At 38.0% G+C, this 15,731-nt stretch overlaps 1 protein-coding gene across 47 annotated transcripts in view; it reads right to left on the reverse strand.

The window, feature by feature from the left end:
* Window positions 1-1,981: 1,981 nt before the first annotated feature.
* The window catches only part of CLASP2 (cytoplasmic linker associated protein 2), a 215,689-nt gene continuing 201,939 nt past the window's right edge, over window positions 1,982-15,731 (reverse strand). For all 47 annotated transcript variants that reach the window (XM_038002994.2, XM_038002988.2, XM_038002990.2 and 44 more), the window contains 2 exons: window positions 6,640-6,756; window positions 1,982-3,728 (listed from right to left, as the gene is read on the reverse strand). In XM_038002994.2, the coding sequence (XP_037858922.1) occupies window positions 3,642-3,728; window positions 6,640-6,756 (204 nt within the window). In that variant the 3' untranslated portion in view covers window positions 1,982-3,641. The remainder of the gene's footprint in view (window positions 3,729-6,639; window positions 6,757-15,731) is intronic.

Here is a 15,731-nt window from a genome sequence, read left to right on the forward strand (position 1 = left end):
TGGGCGAATCATTTGAGGTCAGGATTTCAAGACCAGCCTGGCCAACATGGTGAGATTCCGTCTCTACTAAAAATACAAAAATTAGCCAGGCATGGTGGCAGGCGCCTGTAATCCCAGCTACTGAGGAGGCTGAGGCAGGAGAATTGCTTGAACCTGGGAGGTAGAGGTTGCAGTGAGCTGAGATTACATCATTGCACTCCACCCTGCCTCGAGACACAGCTAGACTCCATCTCAAAAAACAACCCTCCCCCCCACCACAAAACCCCCAAAAGTATTGTTAAATACATGCATAGAACAAAAGTTTTCAAAATGTTATTCTAATCCTGTCACTCTTCCAGTGAACAAAATTTAATGTTTCCTTACAGTTTTCAGTATTGCACCAAACTCATTATCTTAGTATTGTAAAAAATAGCAAGCAATACAAATTATCTTTAGTGGTGATATTAAAAGTAATTTTTTTCTTCAGTTTTTCATTATTTTCCAAATATCCTACGATAAAGATGGATAATTTTTTTTTTTTTTGAGATGGAGTCTTGCTCTGTCCCCCAGGCTGGAGTACAGTGGCGTGATCTCGGCTCACTGCAAGCTCTGCCTCCCGGGTTCAAGCCATTCTCCTGCCTCAGCCTTCTGAGTAGCTGGGAGACTCAGGCGCCTGTCACCACGCCCAGCTAATTTTTTGTATTTTTAGTAGAGATGGGTTTTCACCGTGTTAGCCAGGATGGTCTCTATCTCCTAACCTCATGATCCGTCCACCTTGGCCTCCCAAAGTGCTGGGATTACAGGAGTGAGCCACCATGCACAGCCTTTTTTTTTTTTTTTACAATGGAATTCCAAGCCTTTTATATAGCTGCAAAACTACTAATTGCAATAAAATGAACTAATACCAGAAGCAAAGATATAAAAAATTAGGTTTAAAAATCCTTATGTATTATGGAGTAATATGCTAATTATCATTTCTATTTACTGTAAATGCTATTCTAATTGAGCAATTATAAACTACATTTGAATTAACAAATAGACCTGGCCTTATCAATGATGTTATCAGTAAGATTCCAGTCTTTTACTATAAGGCATAACTTAATAATAAAAGTAATTTTGACTTAAAGTTTGGTAAGAATAAAATATGAAGGAACACAGATTAACTGCAAAATTGAAGCCTCAGGTTCAAACCACATGTTACTTGAAAACGTCAGAAGTGTATTAGATTTTGAAACCCAGAAGAAATAAACATGTTTTACAATCTGGAATATATAATTTTAATTAGTTCTCAGCAGTGCAGTAAATGAACAACACTAATAATTAATTTGGGAGAGAATAGCAGGAGGAAAAATTTAAACAGTAGCTTTTCATGACCATTTTTAAGTAGCTGACATCTAAATATGTTTCTGGAATGAACAAATTAAGGGTGTATTGTATACAGTGATTTAAATAATCAATAACTTCCTTACAGTCTTATCAACTGAGATTATAGAATTGTAAACACAATTTTTTCTTGTTTATATCTATTAGCTTTCATTTGGACACATTAAACCATACTTTTCCGTTGTGTAGTTAATTCATTTCTTGAGTGCCTGTCTCCCATTAGATGCCAGGTGCTTGATCTAATTTTCCAGTTAGAGTTACTATTTAGCTTAAGTCACTCTACTTAGTTGTCAACAGTAGTTAAAGCAGTATCTTAAACCAGAGGTCAAAATTAAACCAATATTTTGATTTGAACTGATTACAAACATATCCAAAGGTTATAAAATGCTACTGAGAAGAGGTCAATGTTTAAAATGCATTTTCTTCTTACAGATAAGTTGTTATACATGCGTATGTAGCTATATACCTTTGATTGTAGTTGCTACTCCTGAAAAATCTTTTCTCCTCAGATGAACTTAGAAAATTCAAGAGACCACCGATACAAGACCTTCTAAAGTTAAAACTGAGTGACTTCTTACACAGTGAGACAGAAAAACTGATATACATTAACTTTTTCAAGTAATGTTATGTACAGTTTTATTGCCAGTATATGCACAACAGTAAGCATAGAACTATAAATACACAATGTAATTAACAGTAGAAAACAAAATTGTTACAGGTAGAGGGAGAGGATATAGAGAAACTTTTCCTGCTGCTAGAACAGAAACAAAGGAAGGGGAAAGCCTATGACAAATCATCCATTCAGTACTCCTGTCTTAAATTCTTTACATACATTTCTACATTTTTTTCAATTAAACAAAGTACAGATAACTCTGTAACAATAGCAAATTGCTTCCCTAATAGCTATTTGCTTTTTCAATCAAATTCACTTTATATTAGGATTTTAAAAAAAGTCAAGATGAGAAATCATTAGTATCCTGGTTCCAAATTATCTAATTTGGCCTTTCACCAAAACTGGTAATTTTTGAAAGTCAGCTGCACGTGAAAAGAATGGGTGTAGCAAGAGGTGATTAAAAAAATTTGTTAAGAAGTAACAGAAAATCACCCTTTAAGTAGTTTTCCAAAAGACACTATAGGCAGCAGCTCAGTTAAAAGTATTAGCCCTGAAGAGGTAGAGAATTTGAGCCCGTTATACAAAGATAGCCTTGGCACCATCTTCTCTCTCATCAGGATCAGTATTTTCAAGTAAGACAATTTCATGGTAAAAGGAAACCAGGTTCCACCATTTAAATAAAAGGTGCTGGTCACTCCCATGTCTCGATAATTAGTTTGTTTATTACGTGAGAAACAGAAGACGGTCAAGGACACACACGCACTTGATTTTTTTGTCTGTTTCCATTATCAAGTTTATTCATAAGTGAATTTGATATTAATAAATACAAAAAAAGCATCATTCACAACAAAGATATAAACAAACCAAAAAACAAAAAACAAAAAAACACAAAAAAACCCTGCAATAAAACCTTCTATTTCAGTAAGTATCAAGAAAAAACAGGCAGATGATTTGGTGCAGCTTTCTTAAGGGATCATAGAAGGGACATGGTTTTAAATAAAGATGGCAAGATCAATAACCAACAGACGATATCAGTTTTATAGAACTGGCTGATTCTGTAACATCTGTCTTTGAGGTTTTAGTTTTCAAACTATAGATCACCCCAAAGAAGTTGCAACTAATGACATGTATCACCATCACACAAACAGAGTCCAGCGGTAGTTCAAATTAGTCCTGCTTTGTTTCACATCATTTAAATATTTCTAGCATAGGACATGATACGGAACAAAACTCAAAGTAGCAATAAAAATATTATTCTGCAGTTGAATAAAAGCAAAAATGTTTTAGACTGTTAAACTTTTAAAGCTTTAAGCATTCCTGTTTAACCAGCATTTAAAAAAATTTATACAATCATAACACTGGCAAAGGTTAATGGGAAGACAAAGTACAAACATGTGAAATGATGAATTAGATTAAAAATTACTTTGTATCGATCAATTGATGTTAATACTGCTTCTTCTTGAATTTGGAATAACTATCATAAAAGTTACATGCAGACTGAGGATAGTCCTCTGTTACAGAAAATACAAAACGAAACAAAACAAAAAACTAAAACTGGGAAACAATAGTAAGTTCCAAAAGATGTGTTTGAGAATTTCTTTTCATTGATGAGGGTGGTTTATCTGTCCTTTCTTTTGAGAGACCTGGTTTGCTATGATGAGCTTCACTAACTTTGTCCAGAAACATCAGTAGTGGGATCAGCTCCTCCAGAACCCGTTTGTGCACGTTTGATGTAAAGATTCAGTAGCTTCATCTGCAGATTCAAGCCAAATAAATGTCATTTGAGCAAGCTGCTCCAAATTATAAGATACTCATTAAAATATTATATTTATATATGTGAGCTCTGATAGATTTTAGGCTGGGGGTTATTATAATGTCCAAGCTATTGTTGATAATTAAGAATAACAAATTGTTTTTTTGGCTAGCACATCTGAAAAAAATATATAAAATATCAAAAAAGTTTTTAAGTCTTGAAAATTGTTCATGATGAGTATTTTATGTCTTTTCAAAATATATTGTAGGGATCACATATAAAACTTTTGATATGGTTTGGCTCTGTGTTCCCACTCAAATCTGATCTTGAATTGTAACCTGAATTGTAATCCCCATGTGTTGGGGGAGGGACTTTGTGGGCGGTGACTGAATCATGGTGGCGGTTCCCCTGTGCTGCTCTCGTGATCGCGAATTCTCATGAAATCTGATGGTTTTGTGAGGGGCTTTTCCCTGCTTCGCTCTGCAGCTCTCTCATTCTTCTCCTTCCTGCTATCATGTGAAGAAGGACATGTTTGCTTACCCTTCTGCCATGATTGTAAGTTTCCTGACACCTCTCCAGCCATGAGGAACTGTGAGTCAATTAAACCTCTTTATAAATTACCCAGTCTAGGGCAGTTCTTTTTTTTTTTTTTTTTTTTTTTGAGACAGAGTCTCACTCTGTCACCCAGGCTGGAGTGCAGTGGCGCAATCTCAGTTCACTGCAAGCTCCGCCTCCCGGGTTCACACCATTCTCCTGCCTCAGCCTCCCAAGTAGCTGGGACTACAGGCGCCCATCACCATGCCCGGCTAATTTTTTTCTATTTTTAGTAGTGACGGGGTTTCACCGTGTTAGCCAGGACGGTCTTGATCTCCTGACCTTGTGATCCACCCACCTCGGCATCTCCAAGTGCTGGGATTATAGGCATGAGCCATCACACCTGGCCTAGGGCAGTTCTTTATAGCAGCATGAAAACAGACTAATATAACATTAAAGGAAACTCAGAAGTCACCATTAAAGCAGTAACAAACAATTGAGCGCTAGGTGTTACACAATATGTTTTACATTATCTCTTTATCTTCATATTTTATAGATGAGGAAATCACAATATAGAATGGTTAAGTTACAGACTAAGGTCACGGGGTGGGTAAGAAGTAGGCAAAAATAGGAATTCAGGTATTTGGGTTACAGGACCTAAGATATTAGACCATGAAGCCACTGCTATTCTACCAAGAATGTTTTTAGTATCTCTGTGTCTTTTTGCAGTTTTTGTATGAGATCATGATTTTATGAAGTTTGTAATCAATACATATACAATTCTGTGTTCTACTTTTTTTTTTGAGACAGGGTCTTGCTCTGTTGCCTAGGCTGGAGTGCAGTGGTGTGATCACAGCTTGCTGCAGCCTCAACCTCCTGGGCTCAGGCAATCCTCTTACCTCAGCCTCCCAAGTAGCTGGGACCACAGGCACGTGCAACTGTGCTTGGCTAACTTTTTTTTTTTTGTAGACAGGGTCTTCCTATGTTGACCAGGATGGTCTCGAACTCCTGAGGTCAAGTGATCCTCCCACCTTGGCCTCCCAAGTGCTGTGGGAGCCACATCTGGCCTACTTGTTTCATCTAATGTTATTTCAAAATATTTTTTCTACCTACCTACTGTCTTCATATGTAACATTATTACTGGCTACCTACTGTTCTGATAAAAGTGCTGAATTTTAATTGTTTTAGAAGATTTGCTTTTTAAATATTAACTCATTGATCCAAGAGTTTTTAACCTGGTAGCTATGGGATTCAGGGGATCACAGAACCCTCTGAAACGACACGTAATTGTTTCCATTATGTACTTTTCTATTTTTTTTAAAACTTTGTCTCATGGTTTTATCTGAATGCATTTTTCTTGAGATGAGATTTTACCTAAGTCTCAAAGTGGTTTGTAACCCAGAGTTAAGAATTATTGTTTATCTATAACTTATATAGATACTTAATGTATCTAGGTTCATTTTCCATTATATGTATATTCTGCTTTTTTGCTATTAAAAAATAAATTTGACCACAATAAGACAATCCTTAGGGTTTGAGAAATTCTTTAAGTGACGGTGAGTGCTTTCTGCTAAATGGTTCATAAGCCATGATTCAACAATCGTAAGTTATCTTCACCCTTGAGAACAAACTTCTAATTCAAAACAATTATTATTATTTTTATTGTTAGAGAGAGGGTCTTCTCAATTTGTTGACCAGGCTAGTCTCAAATTCCTGGTCTCAAGTGATCTTCCCGCCTCGGACTCCCAAAGTGATGGGATTACGGGTATGAACCACTTTGTCTGGTCACCTTAGTAGAGTAAATTTCAAAGTTCTGGTAGTAGCAATCAAATGAGGAAGGCAAGACTTACTCATTTTTTAAGCCTGAACAATGAATCAGAAAACTTTTAAAATACCAAGTTAAAGTTGCACATTAATTTGGATAATAGAGAAGGATAATTTGATTATCACAGCTCTTAAGGGAAAAATTTTAAAATGTGCAAGTATTCTATATTTTGCGAGATATACAGTAATCCATGAATATATAACCGTAACAGTCTATTTATTCTTAATAAAACAGTGCTTAGGGGTAAAGATTTGGGTCTGGGATTTTGTAAGAAGTCAGCTGACTATTAAAAATAACTAGAAGCTGAAGGCATTTTCTCTCACAGAAACCTACCAACCACCCCAACAAACGGCTGACTTCACCTGAGTGAACATCTAACAAATGTTAGAGTAGAAAAAGATAAAATACAAAATAGATATAATAAGGGCAAGTTGGATGCTCAAAGTCTGACTTATTAAATGCCAAATAAAAAGCTTACTGTTACAGACATATAACTAAATTTTGAAGGATGCACTATGGCCACCATCTTTAAAACACAGCAGCACTACTTACTTTACTGCCAGTAAGTTGACTGAGATGTGGTTTTAGTTCATCACCAATTACCGCATGAACAGCCACCAGGCAGAAGACACAAGCTTTCCGAACACTGCTCTCCGAATTATCATAACCCTATGGAGAGAAGTCCACTGTTAGTACTCCAGGGGATCTGAGAAAACTACCTTTTTAACAGGGACAGAAGATGCAACTGAAAGATAAACTCTCGAGCATACTGAGGAGAGAAAAGTGCAGATTGAAGTTAACTTTTTAACCTTTTCAAGCATAGACAATGCCCTTCTCTCCCTTCACTTCCCCTGCTGCGCCCTCACTCTGTTAGCCCTATCAGGTTCTTACTTAGTCTGGAAAGCTGTACTTCTCTGACTCTGAGGCTGCTCCCTTGACATTTCACCCCGAAAAAAGTCTCCAGACTAACTTTTCTAAAGCATTAGGTTTTAAGGCAGTCAGCACTCCTCACTATCCAATAAAACCTAAACTTGTTGGTTTGGTAGCTCAAGGTAGTCCTATAATCTAGGCCTAATTAAGTTTTACATCTGTACCATCTCTGCAATTACTTTCTCTAATAAATCCAGTCTATGTAAACTATTCCCCTATGCTTTTATTGTGCCTTTAATAACCTCATTTTATTTAAAAAATTATCTTATTTCTAATTGACAAATAATAATTGTATACATTTATGGGATATAACGTGATGTTTCAATACATGTACACTGTGGAATGACTAAATCAGGCTAATCAACATATCCATCACCTCAGATACTTATCATTTCTTCATGGTAACATTTAAAATCCATTTTCTTTTATAATTGCTATTTTGAAATATACATTATTAACTAGTTACTGTGCTGTGCAATAGCTAGCTAGAACCTAATACTCTTTAACTGAAACTTTGTACCTTTTGACCAACATCTTCCCTTTCTCTGTCCATCTCCCCTACTTATGCTTTTGATCACACTACTTACTCTCTTTTTTTTTTTTTTGAGACAGTCTCACCGTCTGCCAGGCTAGAGTGCAGTGGTGCCATCTCGGCTCACTGCAAGCTCTGCCTCCTGGGTTCACGCCATTCTCCTGCCTCAGCCTCCCGAGTAGCTGGGACTATAGGTGCTCACCACCACACCCAGCTAATTTTTTATATTTTTAGTAGAGACGGGGTTTCACTGTGTTAGCCAGGATGGTCTTGATCTCCTGACCTTGTGATCCACCTGCCTCGGCTTCCCAAAGTGCTGGAATTACAGGCATGAGCCACTGTGTCCGGCCTACTTTATTTCAATAGTCTACAGCAATCTTATCCATGAAGTATTTTTGAATAAATTATCTGAATGAATATGCACATTTTACTCAGAGGAAAAATAGAGTTCATCTCCACTAAAATCCTAATCATTTTATCTTTCTAAAGCAACTGCAGAAGCATTAAAATATCAATAGATACCTAGCTAAAAGAAGTATATTATTCCTAAGTCATGCAATCAAACTATGTTAATTTTATTTCCCCTCATCATTTTAATATAACTGTAATTATAATGTAATTTTTCTATATGGTCTTTATAATAATGATATGAGGCATTCATTTAGTATGCTTCCTAATTTAATCATTCTAGAGTATTTTAAGTTTAAATCTTCCTCCCCAATAACCTCCTTCCTGCTTAATTTTTCCTATTACAAATAACATGGCAAACAGTATGGCATTCAGTGTTTAAATATTTAAGTGCCTGGTATGTGACAAGAACAGGCCAGGTAGATAATGTTCAGTGTCCAAAAAGAAACACACTGTCCCTTCCCAGAACAGTGAGGGAATCACATGGCAGAATGAGGTATTATGGGCAAGGAGTGGAACAGGAATGTAATATTTATGATTAGATAATATTCCATTGCATGATATATCATGTTGTTTATCCATTTATTAGTTAATGGATATTTGGGTTGTTCTCACTTTTTGGCTACTGTGAATAGTGCTGCTATGAACATTCACATTTGCTTTGACTTCTTTTGGGTATACACCTGGGAAGAGAATTGGTGGGTTATATGACAATTTTGTGTTAACTTTATCTTTTTCCCTTTTTTTTTTCTTGAGATGGAGTCTTGCTCTGTTGCCTAGGCTGGAGTGCAGTATGTGATCTCAGCTCACTGCAACCTCCACCTCCAGGGTTCAAGCAATTCTCCTGCCTCTGTCTGCCACATAGCTGCGACTACAGGCACCCGCCACCACACCTGGCTACTTTTTGTATTTTTGGTAGAGATGGGGTTGCATTACGTTGGCCAGGCTGCTTTTGAATTCCCGAACTCAAGTGATTCACCCACTTTGGACTCCCAAAGTGCTGGGATTACAGGCGTAAGCCACTGTGCGCGGCCTTTACGTTAACTTTTTGAGGAACTGCCAAACTGCGTTCCACAGCAGCTGTACCATCAATTTATATTTATGCAAGTAACATAAAAGGGTTCCAATTTTTGTACATCCTCATCAAAACCTGTTATTTTTGTTCTTTTGATCACAACCATCCCAGTGGGTATGAAGTGGTATCTTATTGTGGTTTTGATGTGCATTTCCCTAATCACTAATGACACCAAGCATCTTTTCATGTACTTGCTGGCCATTTGTACATCTTCTTTGAAGAAATACCTATTCAAGTCCTTTGCCCATTTAAAAGTTATTCATCTGTTTGTTGTTGAGTTATAAGAGTTCTTTATATATATTCTGGATAGTAGACTGTTATCAGATATATAATTTGCAAAAATGTTCTCCCATTCTATAGGTTGTCTTTTCAGTTTTTTGATTAGGTCCTGAGATGAACAGAAGTTACTAATTTTGATGAAGTTCAATTAACCTATTTTTAACTTATCATTGATGCTTTCGGTGTCATATCTAATAATCCACTGCCATAGAGGATGACCTTAAATCTAAGGTCATAGAGATTTATCGCCATGTTTTCTTCTATGAGTTTTATAGTTTTAGTTGCTATATTTAGATCACTGATTTGTTTGAGTAAATTCTGTTTATGGTACGTGGTCACTGAAGTCTCTTTGTTACCTCAGCGGTCAGTCAATGACCTGACAGAGATTTCCTTAAATGCCTGGAGTCAAAACAAAACAAGACACACTCTCCCAGTCTTTGCAGATTGACTCTGAGCTGGGTAATCATTCAGTGAGCTAGGCTGCTTACAATTCTGTGTTAGCCCAACTCCTATTTGCATGGAGCCCAAAGAACATCCAGAGGTCCAAGCCTAGGGTCCTCTAAGACAGTGGTCCCCAACCTTGTTGGCACGAGGGACTGGCTTCATGGAAGGCAATTTTTCCATGGATGGGGCAGGGTGATGGGGGGATGGTTTCGGGATAAAACTGTTCCACCTCAGATAATCAGGCATTAGATTCTCATAAGAAGCATGGAACCAGTTCACAATAGGCTTCGTGCCTCTGTAAGAATCTAATGTCACTGCTGATCTAACAGGAGGCGAAACTCAGGTGGTAATGCTCGCTTGCCCACTGTTCACCTCCTGCTGTGTCGCCCAGTTCCTAACAGGCCACGGACCAGTACCAGTCCATGGCCTGGGGGTTAGGGACCCCTGCTCTAAGGTCTTTTGTGAGCATACTTTTGGTGGATTCCTCAGTACACGTGGTAGCCCAGCAAAACCCTTATTTCACCAATTATCTTCTTCCTCAGCTTCCTCCTTCCCAGGCTTTTGTTTGCTGCTTGTCTTGTCTGCTCTCCCTTGCCTCAGGTGGCTATGGGTAGTATGTTTTTTAAATCTTTTCAATAGATGCCACTTAGGAAGCCACTTAAGCCCGATAGGAGGTAAAACAAAGGCTAATCTCTGTGCCAGCCTCTCAGGGAATGCCAGAGATAAAAACAACAACAACAACAACAATAACAACAACAAAAAACACAACCACAATTTTTTGAGAACAAGGTCCATGTTCCTCCTGGCACTAGCAAGCTACACCACAAATATGGGCCACCATCACCAAGGCTACTGAGCATGGCGGATGGTAGGCAGTTAAGTAAGTTTCTTACTGAAAGTAAAAAAGTATTTTCAGTACATGAAAAAGAATGAAGTTGAAACCCTACCTCACACCATATACAAAAATTAACTCAAGGAGTGATGCACAGAAAATGGAAGAGAGAGTAGGAAGCTCCAAGAATTGATCCCTCTACTTAAGCAACCACTGAGCTGGCCAAAATGAACAGAATCATTCTACAATAATATATGAAGTGATTTTCAGCAGCTGCTAAAATCAGTAGGTGAAAAGATGATGGGGCAAGGTATATAATGGAGGGGTTAGACTAATAACATCTGAACCTACTGATCAATCTTAACATCACTAAAGGTGGGACAACTAGACATTATGTGTAGTTCAAAGAGATGCCACCTAAAAAAGTTTTCTTGTTTGGTTTGATGGCTCATGCCTGTAATCCCAACACTTTCGGAGGTGGAGGCAGGAGGAATGCTTAAGCCCAGGAGTTGGAGACCAGCCTAAGCAACATAATAAGAAACTGTCTCTACAAAAAATGAAAAACATTATCCAGGCAACTCACCACCTAAAACAAACAGGAAATTAAGCCAGAAATTAATCTTTAAAACATTATACTATGTTCTGGAAGTATTAAGCCAGAAAGTAATTTTAAACACATTATCCTAGGTCCTGAAAGTGTAAACTTCATGAAGTATTTAGTATGACATGATACTTAGAATTTGCTTTGAAATAGGCAGGGTGCAGTGGCTCACGCCTGTAATGCCAGCACTTCGGGAGGCCGAGGCGGGTGGAACATGAGGTCAGGAGTTCAAGACCAGCCTGGCCAAGATGGTGAAACCTTGTCTCTACTAAAAACTACAAAAATTAGCCAGGCATGGTGGCAGGCACCTGTCATCCCAGCCAGATACTTGGGAGGCTGAGGCAGGAGAATCACTTGAACCCGGGAAGCAGAGGTTTCAGTGAGCTGAGATTGTGCCACTGCACCCCAGCCTGGGCGACAGAGTGAGACTCTGTCTCAAAAAAAAAAAAAAAAAAAAAAGAATTTGCTTTGAAATAAAATTTGATTGTAGCATTATTCTAAAGTACTGAAAGTAAGCCTCTTTCTTTCATTAAGTACTCTCTTGGTTACTACAAGTTTTTGGTTAGATCCTAGAGTTCCAAAAAAGTTGATTCTATTCATTTTTTGCCAGCTCAGTGGTTGCTTAAGTAGAGGGATCAATTCTTGGAGCTTCCTACTCTGTCTGCCATTTTCTGTGCATCACTCCTTGAGTTAATTTCTGTATATGGTGTGAGGTAGGGGTTCATCTTCATTGTTTTTCATGGGGAAACCCAGCTGTCCTAGCATCACATTTATTAAAAATACCCTTCTTCCCCACAAAACACTGTGATAATTGCCTATAAATGTGAGGGTTATTTTTGGATTCTATTTCATTGATCTATAAGTCCACCTTTACAACGGTACCATATTGTCTTTACTATCATAGCTTTGTAATACGTTTTAAAATTGGGAGTGTGAGTACTCCAATTTTGTTCTTCTTTTTCAAGTTGATTAGATTCTTTTTTTTTTTTTTTTTTTTTTTTTTTGAGATGGAGTTTCACTCTTGTTGCCCAGGCAGGCGTGCAATGGAGCGATCTCGGCTCATTGCAACCTCCGCTTCCCAGGTTCAAGTGATTCTCCTGCCTCAGCCTCCTGAATAGCTGGGATTACAGGGGTGCACCACCACAACTGGCTGATTTTTTTGTATTTTTAGTAGAGATGGGGTTTCACCATGGCCAGGCTGGTCTTGAACTCCTGACCTCAGGTGATCTGCGGGCCTCAGCCTCCCAGAGTGCTGGGATTACAGGTGTGGGCCACCACGCCCGGCCAAGTTGATTAGATTCTTGAGACTCTTTAAATCTTTAACAGTTGATAACCTCCTCTTCCTCTTTCTTCGTGCCATTTCTTTACTAAAGGAATTTGGCAGTTTTCCTCACAGAATTTCCTACATTCTGAATTTGACTGAATATACCCTTAAGGTACAATTTAACACACTTCTCTATTCTCTGAACTTTCTTTAAACTGACAGTTAAACTGAAGACTTGATTAGCTTTCGGTTCAATTGCTTCAGAAAAGAAAACTTTTTATTTTTTGGAGACAGGGTCTTGCTGTCACTTAGGCTGAATGAAGTGCAGTGGTATGATCACAGCTCACTGCAGTCTCCACCTACTGAGCTCAAGTTATCCTTCTACTTCAGCCCCCCAAGTAGCTGGAACTACAGGCACATGCCACCATGACTGGCTAATTTTTAAAATTTTTTTGTAGCGATAGTTTCTTATTATGTTGCTTAGGCTGGTCTCCAACTCCTGGGATTAAGCAATCCTCCTGCCTTAGCCTCCCAAAGTGTTGGGTTTACAAGCATGAGCCATCAAGCCAGGCAAGAAAACTTTTCGTCTAGTTGTCTCACCTTCAGTGATATTAAGATTGATCAGCAGGTTCAGATGTTGTTAGTCTAACTCCTCCATTATATACCCTGCCCCATCATTTTTTTACCTAATGATGTTGGTGGCTACTGAAAATCACTTCATATATCCATCGTTTCAATGAGGCCAAATATATATATATATGTGTGTGTGTGAGTGTATGTGTGTGTGTGTATATGTGTGTGTGTGTACACATATATATATATATAAAATATATACATATTTTTTGGAGACAGGCTCTTGCTTAGTCACCCAGGCTGGAATGCAGTGGCATGATCACAGCACACTGCAGCCTCAAATTCCCAGGCTCAGGTGATTCTCCCACCTCAGCCTGCTGAATAGCTGGGACTACAGGCATGCCACCATGAGCCACCAAGCCAGGCAAGAAAACCTGGGTAATTAAAATCTTTTTGTAGAGACGAGGCATCACTATGTTGCCCAGGCTCGTCTCGAACTTCTGGGCTCAAGTGATCCTCCTACCTTGGCTTCCCAAAGTGCTAGGATTACAGGTGTGAGCTACCACATACTACCAAAAAAAAAAAAAAAAAAAAAAAAAAAAAAAAAAAAAAATACATACACACACACACACCCCCCTCCACCTCCCGGGTTTAAGCCATTCTCCCGCCCCAGCCTCCCGAGTAGCTAGAACTACAGGTGCCCACCACCAGCCCAGCTAACTTTTGTATTTTTAGTAGAGACGGGGTTTCACCATGTTGGCCAGGTTGGTCTCGATCTTCTGACCTCAAGTGACCTGCCCTCCTTGGCCTCCCAAAGTGCTGGGATTACAGGCATGAGCCACCACACCTGATCAAAAATAATTTTATAAGTCAATAATTTTTTTCTAAATTTATTAACTGGAATCCTTCTAAAAGTACTTCATCTCATCAAATATTTGGTTGTCCTGAAAATAGGATAGGTAGTCTATATGCTTTGATTCTTTCTCTTTATTAACCAACTTTGGGAATAACCCAATAATCTTGAAAATTGGCTAGCTTTTAAAGTATCAATATAAACTCATGAATTTCACTTTAAAATTTGATGTATTTTAATTCATTGTAGCATTATTCTTTTTGACCCTCAAATAGGAACAGTTTTCTTGCTTTCAGACAAGAATTCCCAGGCTCATTTTATACGTTACCTGCTCCAAACCTGGACTCACATTTTCCCAAAGATATCTGACTCTTTTGAGTGGAAAATGGTATCTGAAGACCACAATCTGGGTGGTAGGGATGCTCAGTACTTCTGAGTTGATACTGACTCAGAGGCTAGTAGGAAACATTTTTTGAGATGCGAAATTAAACAATATTTTCATTTTGACATATCCAATTCAAAGTTAAGATTTTAAGATTTACTTTGTTTTATGGCATCATTATTTGCTTTGTCCTAATCTATCTTATCTATCGATATGTGTATCAGTGTTATTACTATTCTAATATTACCATACCAGCATCTTTCCTATGAATATATTGAATGCAGTTCAAGATTTCTTTGCAGTTTCTTTCATCTTTAGGGTATATTCCACTAAAGACTGGTAGTAAAATATTATTTATTGAGCTGGCTGCTCTGTTTTGAATAGATCTATTGTCTAACTCCCCCTTTACAAGCTTTAAAAAATCTGATTCACGCTTTTTATTAGTTTCTATAGTTTTCTTACATTTTTTTTTACCTTGTTTTCTTAAGTTTGGGTTTAAGTTTTCATTTGCTTTGTGTCCATGTGTCTAGTGTACCTTCACTGTAGGTATACCTCACGCCACTATTTTTTTCCTCTTTTTTGAAGAACAGGCAATATCTCTGGGCTTGACCTCCACAACCCTTTTCCGTTGCTCATGTGTAAGCGAAAGACACTTTTCTGTATTCTATATTTTAAAATGAATTTTCTGTGTGGGGGAGTGGGTTGCGCCATGAAAGTTTTTCTAGCTTTACAGCTGTAGGATTCTTTCTTCTTGTTACCTTTTTAAAAAAATATGGCCTTTGGGTAGCCACCTCTGTCACAATATTGCTACAATGCTCAGTTTATTTTATTTTAGATTCAGAGGGTACATGTGTAGGTTTATTATGTAAGTATACTGTGTGTGATGCTGAGGGTTTGGGCTTCTACTAATCCCCTACCCAAACAGTGAACACAATATCCAATGGGTAGTTTTTCAACCCTACCCTTTTCTCCCAACCCCTTTTGGAGTTTCCAGTTGTCTATTGTTCCCATTTTTCATGTCCATGTGTACCCAATATGTTTAGCTCTCACTTATAAGCAAGAATATGTGGTATTTTGTTTTGTTTCTGTGTTAATTCACTTAGGATAATGGCCTCCAGATGCATCCACGTTGCTGCAAAGGACATGGTTTTGTTCTTTCTTATGGTTGTGTAGATGCTCAGTTTGACTCTAGTCAATGAATTTTTTGCTAAATAAGCTCTTTCCAGAAGGGAGCTTTTGCAAGGTATTTCTAAGAGCCCTGAGGATCCATGCCAACCCAGCATGATTTGGGCTTCCCGCAGTATCTTTGCTTTTACCTCCAAATTTTTATCAGTTACGTATACTTAGCCTTTCACCCTGAATGGAGACATCTCTTTTAGGGGTGAGAACTTGGGTGATTCTCTGGCCCCAGGGTCTTAAAAGTAACTTTTGACTTTCCTTCACACTTTTCCATACCACTGATATTTGCAGG

The sequence above is a fragment of the Chlorocebus sabaeus genome, chromosome 15 (genome assembly GCF_047675955.1).
Source record: "Chlorocebus sabaeus isolate Y175 chromosome 15, mChlSab1.0.hap1, whole genome shotgun sequence".
Classification (NCBI taxonomy): Eukaryota; Metazoa; Chordata; class Mammalia; order Primates; family Cercopithecidae; genus Chlorocebus; species Chlorocebus sabaeus.